Consider the following 15,571-nt stretch of genomic DNA (forward strand, 5'->3'; position numbering starts at 1 on the left):
AACAGGGCTCCTTGTCCTCCACAACCTACTCCTCACTTCTGCCGTCACCACCACTCTCCTAGCCATCTCGCAGGGCCAGGAACTTGAGAGCATTTTCAGCTTCTCCCTTCCCCCCCAGCTGTTACTAGCGTTGCTGTTTCTCCCTCCAGGGCCCTTCCCTTCCATCCCAGCAGCTCAGACACGTCCCTGCCCTGGGCATATCCCACTGGGATTACTGCAGCTTCCTCTCCCACCCAGTTCTCTCATCACTCTCCTCTTTGAATCCCTCCCGTGACTCCCCCTTGCCTTGAGCATCAAGCTCAGCGGCTCATCTTCTCTGTCTAGGCGATGCACAGCTCTGCCTGCACCTCCAGTCACATCCTACCTTGTACTCTTTGTGCTGCCAATGATTTTATTCCCCTTCTTCCTTCTCCTACTCATGGCTTTGTGCCTCCTTCCATCATGCTCCTGTCCACAGACCAAACTCCCAGTCCTAGTGCACCAGGCCTCTTGCTCATTCAAACCTGTCCTAAAGAATCAATTCTGCCATGAGACCAGAGACATAGGTCAGGAAAAATCCCTCTCCATCTCAGTGACGTGTCTGGGGAAGATGAAGATGAAGAAGAATGTACAGTGCCTGGCACGCTAGCAAGAATGAGGAACATGCTCCAAGAAATGCCAAAGTATTCAAAGGTTTTCAGAGGGGACCGGTAGCCAAAATCCCGGAGCGCACATGCATTTGTGTTTCTATCCTGGGCAGCAACTAGAAGGCTATAGTCACTGTCTGTGAATTTCATCTGCTGCTTTGAGACATTTTTCCTTTTGGACTCTGTTATCTGGGTTTGGATAAAAGCTCCTTCCTGCTTCAGTAACAGAAAGGCAGGCACGCGCACACACACATGTGCACACACACTAGCAGCAACCACACTCTGATAGGCTCAGTTATTCATAAGGGCAGTCTAATCCTCTTGGAGAAGAGGAGTGAGAGACCGCAATCCTTTCCAACACCTGGGAGATGCTGGGACAGGACGATAGCTCCATCGCTAAATGGGTAACTCCAGGAAGGTACTGCTGTAAGGAGACAGGATTGCAGTTAATCTTACGTGTAAGTAGCAAACAGAACTAGAGGCCAGGCTCACAGAGGTCCAAGGGAGTTCAGTGGGACCAGGAGTGGGTCTTGTATCTACACGATAACACCTGTGGCTATTGCCAGCCGGTACTGCAGTGAGTGGCACCTCAAACGCACGCTGCCTGGTCAGAGGTTTAACAGATTCTCAGGCTTCCTGGAGTTAGCTCATGGCACGCAGGCCATGCTGCACGGACGAAGCCCCTCCACTCACCAAGTGCTGCTGGGGCTGTTACAACAGCCAGCTGCCATGCCGGTACAAGCCAAGTCCCCCTGAGGGAGGGCTGGATAAAAGCATGCAGGGGTCAGGGCCCTTAGCTCTACACAGCTCCTTTCCCTCACCACAGTGCTGGCTCGGAGACTTTTCCTCCCAGCTACCGTCCTCCTCCCCACCCGTTCACTTCTCACGCAGGAGTAGAGGCTTCGTGACTGCCCAGTGCACAGTCCTCCCCTCAGAGCTGTGCTGTGCACTGAGAAGCAGTTGTAGGGTCTAAGCATGGCTGTAAATGAGAGGGAAAACCAACCATTCAACCAAACCCAGCACTAGCTGGCAGCGCTGAGCAGCCATGGCCCTGGATCCAAGCCCAGGCACTCAGGGAGCAGATAGGAAGGGGTGATCTGATGCATAAGGAACATGGGAGAAGACAGCATCTGACAGCCTGCTGGAGACTGGGGCCGCCTGGCACGTTAGCAGCAAGTCACCCATAAGCCCATTATCTCCGTGTCTCCTGCCACTGCTGTATCTGTCCCTGGCGAGCCCTCGCACATAACTGCAGGCCCAGCTCCCGGGAGCAGATGCACAGCAGACAGGACGTTCCCAGGGTTCTGTGTATCCGCTGCACATCTCTAGGGGGGCCTCACAGCTGACACAGGTTCTGGGTGGGACAGAACCCAGGGGTGCGCCTTGCCCCATCCTGTGATGTTTCCAGTGGTTCTAGTCTCCCCACAGTGGCTACAGCCCCACATAGATATACTGGTTGCTCCACACCTACAGCCCGGCAGACTCTGCACCGCTCAGGGCCTCGAGGTGTTGGGAAGAGATGGGCCACCTGGGACTGCTCACTGGCCCAATGGAGGGCCCCATGGGGAGAGTCATAGTCTTACTATGTCCTGGGCATGTCTTTGGAAGCATCTCTGGGTTAGTTTGCTGCTTGGGGAGCCTCACAGCCATGCAAATACCAGCCCCTGGCAGAAGTGCACACCCGTCCCTAGCATTGTACTCTCCCTGGCGTGTGGACAGCCCTTTCCTGAACATCTGGGAGACACAGAGCACTTACCAAGCATGCCTGAAAACAACCCACCCCTAACAATAACAATGGGTCTGGGTGTCTGCTTTGCGGTGTGTATGTGCGTGTGTATGTCTGCAGGTGTGCATTTGTTCAGACAGATGGTGATTACCCAGGGAAGGGGAGTTCACGTACACACTTCCGTGTTCTTAACCGAGTTTCATTTTCAAAGAGCTGTTTTGTGACCTGTCCCCGCCAGGGCCTGCCCCAAGCCGGCCCTGGGTCAGATCTGAGACCGTCTGAACACCACTGCTGCAGCCCTCTGGCCTGCCTAGATCCAGGGCGGAGGACTGAGAGACAACGCTGCCTGCTCTCACTGACGCACCCAGCTGCCACGACGAGTGCCTCGCCTTCCGCCCGCCCTTGCCCTGACACGGCTCAAACGGACCTGGAGCAGGTGGAGATGGTCACAAGACACGCTGAGCACTGGTGTGGTCTGACCAGTACTGGAGCACTTCTGACGTGTCAGCCTGGACAGGGGGCGAGTTTTCAAAGGCACCAATGCTGGGATCAGCAAAATTCCCGAGTGCAGCAGGGGCTTGCCCAGATGGCACCTTTCCTAAGCTACGCAAGGAGACTACGAGGCAGAGAAGGAGATCAGCGCAGTGGGTGAGCTGCAGTTCATTTGTACGTCTTACCTGTCTCTGAGGCCCGGTCGGTTCGGACTCCCGTCTGTGCTGTCGGAGAGCTGGTGCTGAGTGTAAGGATAACTGGGCTGGGCTTCCTGGCTGCTGTTCGGGTTTGGTGTCAGATACCGTTTGACAGTATCCTTCATGCCTGTGTGAACTGTCCTCCTCAGTCACAGGCTGCATCCCCCATGTTCTCCCATCATGGACCTTCGGCCGGACTGCAGCTTCTGCCCCTAATCGCCTCCTCTCCTCGCCCTCTTCAATTGGCCTAAGCTCCTCGGGCTCTTCGTCTGTAGTTCCAGAAGTGCTCGGCTCAGCACCCGGGTGAAAGTCCTTCAGCTCCGTCTCTTTATCAATGATAACCCACTCCTTGCTATCAAAGTCCTCCTCCTCCGCCAGCGGCACGGAGCGGAAAGCATTGCTGAGGGCCTCGTGCTCCACGGAAGCAGACACATCCATCCTGCCGCTTGCCTGACGGTCTACTTGGCCAGTGTCGATGGACAGCATCTGTGCTGGTTGGGAGGAACACACCAGCCGGGAAGGGGAGCAAGGTAAGTCCACGCGAGATCTGAAAACAAGCCAAAGAAACCAAGATTTGAGCCAAGATTTAGGACCACAAGGACATTAGGAGCCAACACATAACTCACATAGTTTCTCAGAAAACCCATGTGATCCCTTCCCCAATTCTCTGCCATACACCCAAGCAATATATAACCCAGCTTAACCCAAAACATGTAACTAGAACCTACAATGATATAAAGAAATCCCCTCCAAATTGCTTCAGGATTAGGGCTAACTTAATGTCTTTTCCTTTTAAATGACTACAAGGAGAATATGGGAGTTACACACCACTGGGAAACACCCCTTCAAGCCGCTCTCCTTCTGGTCAGTCTGTTTACAGCAGCACCGTAGTTTCCTGGCACCATGCCTTCTGTAACCTGATGACCAGTTCTCTAACCCAGACTACAAAAGTGCCTTGAAGACAGAGGGAATACTGGATGTTCATTTCATATCAGGGTTTTTACAGCCTTCCCAGAGGAGCCGTGGGGCAAAAACACTTAACTGGCTTCAAGACTGAGCTTGACAAGTTTATGGAGGGGATGGTCTGATGGGACTGTCTACAATGGTATGTGGCCCATCGGCAACTGCCGGTAGCAAAAATCCCCACCAACTGAAGAGGGGACACTGGATGGGCAGGGCTCTGCGTTACTACAGAGAATTCTTTCCCAGATATCTGTCTGGCAGGCCTTGCCCACATGCTCAGGGTCTAACTGACTGTCATATTTGGGGTCAGAAAGGAATTTTCCCCCGGGTCAGAAATCCTGGGGATTGTGCCTTTCTCTGTACTGTGGGGCACGGGTCACTTGCAGATTTAAACTAGTGTAAATGGAAGATTCTCCATAACTTCAAGTCTTTAAACCACGATTTTAATTCTACAGTAACTCAGCCAGAGGTTATGTCTATTCCATGCACGTCTGATCAGAGATTTTCAGTAGCAGTGCTCATTTGGCCTGCATATGAGCCCTACACATCCTCATGCCCTACACTGAGACTATATAGGGCTGCATGGGTGAACTCCCCTCAGTTCGTTCTCCATCACAAGTCCCTCAGAGGAAACTCTAAAGCAGAGGGAAAGAACGCTGGGTAGTGGAGCATCCACAGGGGACACACATCGCAAAGAACTCCAGTTACTATGTAGGGCAAGTAAGTGGAGATTACTTATCTGTAACTGGAGGGTCTTCAAGATGTGTGGTCCCTATCCATCTTCCACATGTGACTACACAAGCACACCATGAGCCTGAGTCTGGAGATTTTAAGTAGCAGCGTCCGTTGGTCCCTATGTCTAGTTTACACATGGGAGATTTGCAAGCAACAGTCAAACAGAAGGTGGGTGTGAGGGCACAGAAGTGATGGCTGTCCCCACAGCTGTCCCCATAGCTGAGTCTGTCGTAGAAGACTGGACCAAAGCGTAATGAGCTCTAGGTAGCTGCCTGACATATCTCCAGTAGAGGTACGTCTCTCAGACATGCAGCAAAGGTGGCTTGTGCTCTGACAGAATGAGACCTCACTCCCTCCAGAAGAGGAATGTGAGCTAGTTGGTAGTAAAGGATAATGCAGCCAGAGATCCACTTAGAAAGTCTCTGTGCAAATAGAGCTTGACACTTTGATTTCTCTGCTAATGACACAAAAAATCAAGGCATCTTTCTAAGTGCTTTTGTTCTTTGCAGAGAAAAGGCCAGCACTCTTCAGACATCTAGAGAATGAAGCAGCCTTTCCTTATCAGACTCATGTAGTTTTTGGGGGAAAAAAAGTGAGTTCTTTCTCTCATGTGCAACTCTGAAATTACTTTAGGGATGAATTCCAGGTGGAGGTGAAGAGAGATCTTTTCTCTATGAAAGGTATATATGGTAGATCTGCCATGAGTGCTCCTAGTTCACTGATTCTTCTAGCTGATGTGATGGCAACTAGGAAGGCAACTTTCATCGAGAGGTGGGACACAGACCATGTGGCTAAAAGTTCGATGGGAGGTCTGGTGAGAGATGAATGAATGAGGTTGAGGTCCCATTGCAGGGTTGGCTTCACTAATGGTGGGAAGGATCTAAGAAGTCCCTTCAGGATGTAGGTGTGAGGAAAGAAGTCCCCACTCAAACTTTCTACAGGCTTTGTCTGCCAGACAAGAGAGGTTAGAACTCTGGACAGAATAATTACTTTGGCAATCATGCTGACTTTTTCTGGTGAGTAGACTGACTGAAGCCAGGTTGGACAGCAATAGAGATGGAGTCTGGCAAATGGTATCATGTGTGTGCATGAGACCTTGTGGCCAAGGAAGGAGAGGCAAGCTTTGACTGCAGTCCAAGGTCTGAGGGTGACCTGGTTTATGGGGTCTCCTTGGCATGGAATCTTTTGTTAAGTGGATCGGCTCTTGATGCAGTCAAGTCCAAGGTCACTTCTAGGAAATTTATGGACCGAGTGTGGGGGTCTCTGAATTGGTAATGGTCTTGACCAACGGGGAACCTGAGGAACCTTCTGTGACCTGGGTAAATGTGCATGTGAAAGTATGCGTCTTCCACACTGAGAGTCACAAACCATGTGCCCTCTTCCAGAGAGGGAAATATTGATGCCAATGTGATAATTCATTCAAAAACCAGTAGGAGAACACTTCAACCTCCCTGGTCACTCAATTACAGTCCTCAAAGTCACAATTCTTCAACAAAAAAACTTCAAAAACAGACTCCAATGAGAAACTGCAGAACTGGACACCATTATATTAGGCTTGAATAAAGACTGGGAGCAGATGGGTTATCACACAAAGTAAAAACTATTTCCCCATGTATCAGAGGGGTAGCCGTGTTAGTCTGGATCTGTAAAAGCAGCAAAGAATCCTGTGGCACCTTATAGACTAACAGACGTTTTGGAGCATGAGCTTTCGTGGGTGAATACCCACTTCTGCATCTGAAGGCATGCATCTGAAGAAGTGGGTATTCACCCACGAAAGCTCATGCTCCAAAACGTCTGTTAGTCTATAAGGTGCCACAGGATTCTTTGCTATTTCCCCATGGTAATTTTTTCCTTACTGTTAATCACACCCTCTTGTCAACTGTTTGAAATGGGCAGTCCTGGTTATCACTACAAAAGTTTTTTTTCTCCTGCTGATAATAGACCACCTTAACTGATCACTCTCGTTACAGTGGCTACATCCATTGGTAAGGCAACACCCATTTTTTCATGTCCTCTGTGTATATATATCTTCCTACTGTATTTTCCACTGCATGCATCTGATGAAGTGGATTTTAGCCCACAAAAGCTTAAGCCCAAATAAATTTTGTCTCTAAGGTGCAACAAGTACTCCTCATTCTTTTTGTCTGAATCCTGGTGATCCCACACCTCCCTGTGTCATCAGCAGGTTCAGATTTCTATCCAAGCCACACCAGAACAGACCCAGTGCTGAACTTCATGGCACGCTCATTTCCTACCTCTACCCTAAACTGCTCCCCTTCCTCATTACGGCCACTGCGGCCTCGTTCCCCACGGATCTCACACAAGGTCTTCCTGTGGCCTTTGCTACTTGAAGTCAGGGCTTGTGCTCCAGATTCCCAGTGCGCTGTGCGCACACACAAGCACGCTTCTCTGCGCTCCCCCAGCCAGGAGGTGAACGGGTGAAGCGAGCACTTCAGGGACAGCAAGGTAAACTCCAGTCTAGGTGTGTCCCATTTAACTCTCAGAGTGGTGGGGCATATTTGTGTGGCTAGCGGTCCATTCCTACCTCCCTCCTGCTGCCAGCCATGTGCTGTGAACACTCTCTGGCTGCTAGACTCACCTTTGCCTCCCTCTAAAAAAACCGCCTGCCCTTCCAGCTGTGACTCCCTGCCCCCACCAGCGACTGACCCCCATACCCTCCTTCCTGTTGCCAAGCCTCCAGCAATCCCTCTGCACTCCTGTCCTGCCATCCCAGAGCTTCTAACCTCTCCCCCTGAAGCCACCCTCCTACTGGGACTCTCAAGAATGGCACAGCCCTAGATTGCCAGCCCTTCGGACCTGCTGAGTTTCCAGCTGGGAGCACGGCAGCATGCTGAGTATAAAACAACTGGCATCATCTGGGGCTTGTTTCTCAATGCCAGCAAGATGCCAGCTAGCAAACCAGCCAGGTGTCCTCTGCACAAACGTCTCTAGCTTCACAAGAGAGACGTGGTGGTTTTATAGAGGGGCGAAGAGGAGTAGGAAGAGCCTACGTAGGCAGCCCCTGCATAGCGTGTCATGCCAATAACGGTACCAAAAGCTAGAGAGACACTGAGGCTGAAGAAAAATACTTTACAATGTGTTACAAATCCAGCCATACCCCCTGCAGGGCAGGAGGCCACTGGGCTCGCTTGCCCTTCATTTCCCAGGGCATAGCACAAAGGGATGCTGTAGTGTGTGAGCAAACCTTCTCTCGTGTAGATCTGCTTTGCCATCGGCAATGGACAGGCGCTCCGACTCAGGGCTGTTCACACGACGGTATCTCAGAGAGCGCACTTGAGTGGTAGGGGAGTCTGGAGGTGCCCGTATCGGGGAGCTGGGGCAGACAGCACTTCTCTGTTCCTCTTCCATCATGCACTGGGTCTGTATGGGGGAAAACACAGAGAATGTCAAGGAGCTGATGGCAGACATGGGGGAGGAACCCAGCATGGCTGGGACGCCTGCTCTGGTTTTGAATCTCTCCTGTCTCTTCCTTCCAGAAGAATACAACCACAGCTGTCTTCTCATGGCCTGTGCTGGCTGTGCTTGGAGGAATGTAGGGGCTTGTCAACACACGGAAGCTATTTCACATGAAGGAAGGGGTTGAATTTAAAGCAGAACAGCTGTCCTGGACTAACACCGTGTGTGGACCCTCTTACTTCAGAATAAGAGGGTTTTTTCTGGAGGAGCGTCATGCACCTCCTCAACCTAATCTATTCGTATGTTTGGAGTGAACTCGCTTTTAAAAAAAACTCCTGCAGCAGCTAAGGGAGTGGAGGTGGCCAAGGGAGAATCATCTCTGTCATACCACCTGCCCGGGACCCCGGCGTGGCTGCCCAGCGCCTGCTCCTGTGCCAGGGCTGCTTTTCTGGCAGGGGCTGGGTGTTACGTAGTCCCTGGTCTTCTGGCAGTGCTCAGGGGCCCATGCCTGACTTGAGCCCTGTTGTGCTGGCAGCAGGAGATGGTACCTGCCCCACAGAATATACTATTGACACAAGAGGTGAGTGTAACAAGCAGGAGGGAACTGGGGAGGGAGGACAAGAGGAGTACCAAGGTTGCAGTGCTATAACTACAGCAGACAATGCCCCTCAGAGTGGATGCGGCTGCACCGAGTAATGGTATTTTATACTGGTAGCTATTTCTGTAGAGGAATGGGAATAAGCCAGATTGGGATAAGGCACCTTTTTAACAGCATACCTGCGTCCACAGTTGAGGTGGGACTGGTATGCCCCATCAGTGAAAAATCAGCCCCCTAAGAGACAGTGGTACAAACTGTGTGTGCAGAGCAGGCCTGACCGTGGACATATGCCAGAGGATAGAAATTGTTTAGACTGTATGTGAAATAAAGAGCTAAATAATGAGCCCGCCTCCCTGCTGAGCGTGTGCCCAGGATCAGAGGGTGATTTCCTGCAGCGATCACAGGAGCAGGTCTGGAGGAGATGGCAGTGATTTCATGGGCTAGTCCAGGGCAGCTCTCTGCACAAGGGGCGGCGAGGAAGAATGCGGGACTGAGTTGTGAAGGGCTGTAGGCCACGGAGCCTGATGCAGCGGAGAAAGGGAGGTCAATGGGAGGCTTTGGTCGGAGTAACAGCTGACTGGGAAGCGGATCTCAGCCCAGGGTTTTGCATAGCTTGGAAGGGAGCAGGGAGGCCAGAGGCAGGTGGTTGCAGCAGTGAAGTGGGGAGCTGCAGAGGGCCTGGATGGGAGAGAGAGAAAGGGTTGGATCTGAGAGATGTGGAGAAAAGTGGCAAGTTCTGGCTGGTGCATGAATGGGGGGGACAAGAGGGGAGTCAGACCAGCCCCAGAACTGCAGGACAGGATGCCCAGGAGAACAGTGGTGGTGTCAGCAGTGGTGCAAGCAGCAATGGAGAAAGGAGAGCTTCAGACGCTGCCACAGCGTTCAGTCTGGTGCTGACACAGCACAGGAGGCTGGGACTGACACTGGAAGCAGCGACACAGCTGGGAGCTTGCTTACACTGAGCAGCAGCAGCTCCTCCTGCCCAGGGGCTGACTGGGACTCATCTGCAAAGCGGGATTAGCTGCAGCTCTGCTGCTGTGTCCTTTTATCTGAAAACATGCAGCACGCAGCTACAGCCCCTGGAATGGGATGAATCACTTGATGATTCCCTGTTCTGTTCATTCCCTCTGGGCGCCTGGCATTGGCCACTGTCAGAAGACAGGATACTAAGCTACATGGATCTTTGGTCTGACCCAGTATGGCCGGTCTTTGACAGAAAAAAAAGGAGTGGTGTGAGTTTCATGGGGCGGGATGATATATCCCCAACCCTGCTTGGTGTCAAGCAACTGCAATTTTTGCTGAAGTCTCTGGGAGCTCCAGGTGCTCAGCACCTGCAGGAGGTCCTCAACTGTTTCTCCTGGAAACTGGCAAGAAACAACAGCACACTCAGACTGATGGAAGGTCACCCTGGTCAGACTGTGGCTCCTGAAGAGGCCTCTCTTATCTGTGGGTGACCTTCTGGCATGGCTCGCCAGTGCTCTGGCATTCAGCACTGTCAGGATGTACCATTACTGTGCAGAAAGGAGGTCTGAATGCCCCCTTTGACATGAAGGTTCCTGGTATAACTCACATCTATCTCTGAAGGAAATCAGACTGGCATGATAGGGGAAGCTGAGTTTTCCAGGCCCAGTACCTTGTATGTTCCATCCAGCTGGAATACAGAGAATGACGAGCAAAAGAAACCGTTGGGAAGGAATGTCTATGGCTGCCAACTGGAGCAGACCAGAGAGGGAAATCAGACCAGCAGCACTTGCTCCAAGGCTAACAATTTAACATAACTCCTTCATGAGCCAAAATGAGCACCAGTAAGGAAAAGCACCAAGTGGATTTTCTGTGCCGGGGCTGTCAGGGGTGTCTCAGCCCAAATGAGAAGCTGCAGTATATCTGGTGGCTCTCAAGAACAGAAAAAGCTGAGGTGACTTTTGGAACCAGGAGTTACAGCTTTTTGTGGCCTATGGTTTCCACAATATGGACGTAAGAATGTAAGACATGAAGGAAACAAAGCTTCCCCATTCTAGTCTATGATCCTGTCTCCACTACGCACCAGTCTCTAAAGGGAACATGCCAGTCCACAAGACTTGCATCCAGGAGTTTTAAATGAGTTGGCTGTGATGCTCTCCAGACTAGTGATGTTAATTTTTAATAAATCCTAGAATACTAAGTAGCTCCAGAGGCCTGGAAGAAAGCTAATGCCGTGCCAATATATAAAAGGCATGCATGGAATGACCCGGGTAGCGACAGGGCAGTTAGCCTGCCATTGATTCCAGGCAAAGCCATGAAAAGGTTGATATGAGTTTCAATCCACAAAGACCTAAAGGATCGGAATATAATCCATGTCAATCAACAGGCCTTTGTGGCAAAAAGGACTTGCCAAATGAACTTGCTATCATTCTTTGACAAGATCACAAGTCCAGTTGATAAAGATAACCACGCTGACATTATATACTTGGACTTAGTACCACATGACACGTCGATAAAAAAAATTAGCACTAAAAATCAGTATGGCACATATGAAATGGGTGACAAACTGGCTGACAGATCTCAAACCTAACTGTTAATGTGGAATCATCATCCAATGAGAGAGTTTCTAGAGGGGTCCTGCAGGAACCGGTTCTTGGTCGAAAAATATTTGGCATTTTTTGCGGGAAGGAAACAGACGCAGACAGCTTGTGTGTTCAGGAAAGCGCGCCGCCGTAAGGCGTGGCAGCCTTTTTATTCTTTCAGTTACAGCGTCATGCATAGCTTACAGCCTTGTTTACTTGTTTCGCATTGGTGGAGGACTCTTTCTTCCCCTTTTCCCCTCACCCGCTGCATGTGGGCAGAGCGTGCTGTACTTTCCTAATCTTGTGATAATATGGAGTCAGCATTCTGAGACAAATCAGCATTCTGTGGCAAAAGGGGGTTTTGCAGGGGGCGGTTTCTGGTGGCCTGCCAGCCAGGACCGATCCCTACAATTTTTATTAATGATCTGGAAGAAAATATAAAAGCCTTGGTAAGGAACAGATGACAAAAGATTGGTGGGCTGGTAAATCATGATGGGAACAGGTCACTGACACAGAGTGATCTGGATCACTTGATGAGATGGCAGTAATCAAGTAATAGGTGTTTGTAAACAATGAAATTCAAGTTCATTCATCTAGAAACAATGAATGCAGGTCACAATTACTGGGTGGGGGCTCTGTCTGGAAAAGCAGTGATTAAAGGTCTTTGGGATCCTGAGAAAAACCAAGTGGACATGAGCTCCCAGTGCAATGCTGTGGCATAAGGCTAACATGACAGAATATTGAGTGGGAGTAGGGAGGTGATATTACCTCACTGGTGAGACCATTGCCAGGTATTGTGCCCATTTCTGGTTTCTACACATCAAAAGGGATGCTGAAAAACTCAAAGTGCAATTCAGAGAAGAGCTACAAGGATGATTTGAGGTGTGGAAAACCTGCCTAGCAGTGAGAAACTTATGGAGCTCAAGCTACGCAGCTTATCCAAGAGAAGATAAAGAGGTGACTTGATCTTGGTTTATAAGTACCTACAAGGGAAGAAGATGTCTCATACTACAGCAGATTCCCAAGGGATGCGGCAAATCTTCCAAAGCTTGGAGTCTTTATATTGAGCTGGGATGTCTCAAAGACACACATTAGTTCAACCATAAGTGTTTGGGCTAGATAGCATCACACATGTAGCAGGGAGAAAGAATTCCCTCAGGGCAGCACCCACTGGGTGAGGTTCTCTGGTCTGTGTTATACAGGAGGTCAGACCAGATGGTCACAGTGGTCTCTTCTGGTTTTAAATCTACGGCCTGAGTTGGGCACGCACATCTCACTGCTGGACAAGAGGAAGGTTCCTTACTTTGCTGATGCTGATCCTGAGTTTGTTGCGGTTCACGTCCGTCTCTTCCCAAACCTCAGTCTCGTTGAAGGCCATGTTAGGAGCCTGGCCCAGCCCTTCCACTGGCCGGCCTGGCAGGATCGGAGGAGCATTCTCTTGGTCGCTCAAGTGTTCACCCTGTAGGACATCTTCAGTGTTCTCACGCAGCATGTCCCCAGGAACTGGAGTGACGTTAACCACCCTATGGGGAACATCAAGACAAGACAACAACTCTGATCACAGAGAGAACCAGGACCCTGATATATCCTGCACCATGGACCTGCCTCAGCGCCCCACGCCATATGTAGGAGCTGCCAGGCTGGCTGCATCAGGGGTTGTAACCTTTCCCAGGCCAGCAACCCATGCCACAACAAGTTCACGAAACTCCTCCCCTCTAGCCAAAAAGGAAGGGAGTCCCTCAGACCTATACATGACCTCTTGGGGGTCACAACCTCCAGGCTGAAAACCCCTGCTTCAGAGAAGCTGCTGGACTCCCCAGAATGGACCATTAGGGAATAGCCTGCTGTAGATGAAGAGTCCACCTAGCCTCAAGCCAATGGGGCTCCATAAACCAGAACCATGTTGCCCTACCCAGTGAGACAGAGCAGGTGCTCATCGTCCAGGTATGACAGGACCCTCATAAGCACCTAGGCGACTTCAGAGAAAATCCCAGTTGCCTCCTCTTGGATTGTGCTGCTAAACCACTTAGAAGATTCTAAACATGCCACCTGCTTATGTCTATTCAAAGCAAGTATCAGACAGGACTGACTCAGGGTCCACCTACTCCAGTCTCCTGTCTTGGACGGGGTTGCTACTGATGATCCAGCGGAAGGCGAAGGAATCCTGAAGAGGCAGATATGGGCTAAGCTGCGCCCCCATTGGGTTTTACCCTGATCTCTAACAGGTAGAGATTGGCTTAAAGCCCAGAATACAAGATCTAATATCCCTGCCAGAACACGTTAGCATTTGCTATTAGAATGCTAGGTAGTCTTGCCACCCATATAAACATCCAATCTTTCATCTGAGAAGCTCCCAGCCTCTGCGGCTTCCTGTGATGAGCAGTTCGAGGTTAATCACACATTCTGTGGAAAACCATTTCCTTTCATCGGTCATGAATTGGCCACCTTTCAGTTTCACTGACTGTCCCCTATCCTAACGCTGTGAGGCGTGGAGAAGAGAACGTCCCACTTCCCTTTTCTGAGCCCTTCATTGCTCTACTGGCTGTTGTCACAGCCCCTCTGATTCGCCACCTCGCTAAAACAGGCAACCCCAATCTTTTCAATCCCCAGAGGAGGAGTTTTTCCAGCCCATTTAAAAATATCTAAATAGCTCTTTGTCCCAGGGTCACGGACCCCACTGGAGAAAGCCAGATACCACATAATGTGTATCAGCACACAGTTCTCTGTGGCGAGCACCAGGGACCGTGTAATGTGCACTGGCACAACGGCTAGTGCCTCGCACCACGTCATGTGCAGCACCCTCCTAATGTAACAGCATAACCAGGGGAACGTTCCCAGTAGAACATACAAGGTGACAACACCAAGACAAACGCTCGGGATCCAGGTGTAATCCAGTGACTTCGGCACACTGCATTATACACACTTCATCTCTACAGCCAAACGAACAACGCTTCTGTACCTAATCCTATTGTCCAGGGCAATCATGGCCTGTGTCCCTTCCAGTGACTCTCCCTTGGCCCAGTGCTTGCTGACAGCATGACAGGTGTGACCATAACACTCACCCAAACATGGCTGCTGTCTGCCTGGTGTTCTGCTGTGGTGGCGTGGAGGTGCTTGTAGACAATAAAATGTCCGTTCCAGCTTTCTCCCAGTCAAAGGCCTCGTTCTCAGTAATGCCTCGTTCCTTCATGCTGTTCTCAAACACTGACATGATCAGCTAGAAGAATAAACATAGCAACAAGGAGGAAGGTATAGGACCTGTAACAGCTGACAGCTGCTTTAAAGAATGCCTGAAACACTGAGCTTGTTCAAACTCACAATTTCCATTTCATGGGCATTTCTGGCATTTTGAAACTTATTTTAGTTCAGAATCAGAACAAAAAACTTAATTTTTTAAAAATTTCCTGAGAAACCGAAATTCTGAAATAATTTCAGTTTTGAAAATTTAATTTCAGAAAAATTTCCAAAGTTTGTTTCAAAACAAACTTAATTTTTTCATGTTATTGTATAATTTTTACATAATTTCATTACATTGGCAGTAGCGCATGTGACATCACATCATAACATCATAGAATAGTCAAAATATACTATTTTGGTTTTTATTTCATTAAAAAATAGCATTAATGACAGCTGCTACTTAGTACACATTGAAACCTCCTTATTTTCTAATCTAGCTCAAAGTGTTTCCTGTTTGTGTTGTAATGAAACAATCTGACACTTGGATCTAGAAAATGAGATAAATGCTGAGTGTGCTAATTAGAAGAGCAGCTGTTTTCAATTTTCTGGTGTTACCCTGGAATTATTTCTCTAGAAGATTGAAAACAGCTGCTCCTCTTATTACAATACTAAGTGCTTACCTTCTTTTCTTATTGAAAGTATAAAAATAGAAAAGAATACTTTGGCTATATTATGACTAACATCATAAAATGACGTTACTGATAAAAGTGTATAATATGACACATCCTGTCCTATGATAACATACCATGTCTTCTTATGCATTACTACTATATGTCATGAAACAATGTAAAATACTAGACAGAAATAGTATAAAAGTGAAAAACATAACAAAAAAGACATTTCAAATTGAAATGTTTTGAAACTAAATTTCAAACATTTTCCAAAACAAAACTTTTGGAAACTATTTTTTTTAAATTCTCTCCCCTACCATCCTTCCCACACACACAGTGGAAATGATTTTATTAAAAATTCTGCATTTGTCAAACATTTTCTGCCAGAAAACTTTTGATGAAAATCTTCTGACGAGCTCCAGCTGG

At 49.2% G+C, this 15,571-nt stretch overlaps 1 protein-coding gene across 3 annotated transcripts in view; it reads right to left on the minus strand.

Annotated features, from left to right (window-relative positions):
- Window positions 1-15,571, minus strand: part of TTBK1 (tau tubulin kinase 1) — a 124,308-nt gene that overhangs the window by 32,501 nt on the left and 76,236 nt on the right. For all 3 annotated transcript variants that reach the window (XM_030558143.1, XM_030558142.1, XM_030558145.1), the window contains 4 exons: window positions 14,360-14,514; window positions 12,601-12,820; window positions 7,945-8,120; window positions 3,030-3,588 (listed from right to left, as the gene is read on the minus strand). In XM_030558143.1, the coding sequence (XP_030414003.1) occupies window positions 3,030-3,588; window positions 7,945-8,120; window positions 12,601-12,820; window positions 14,360-14,514 (1,110 nt within the window). The remainder of the gene's footprint in view (window positions 1-3,029; window positions 3,589-7,944; window positions 8,121-12,600; window positions 12,821-14,359; window positions 14,515-15,571) is intronic.

Source organism: Gopherus evgoodei, chromosome 3 (assembly GCF_007399415.2).
Source record: "Gopherus evgoodei ecotype Sinaloan lineage chromosome 3, rGopEvg1_v1.p, whole genome shotgun sequence".
In the NCBI taxonomy this organism is placed as follows: domain Eukaryota; kingdom Metazoa; phylum Chordata; order Testudines; family Testudinidae; genus Gopherus; species Gopherus evgoodei.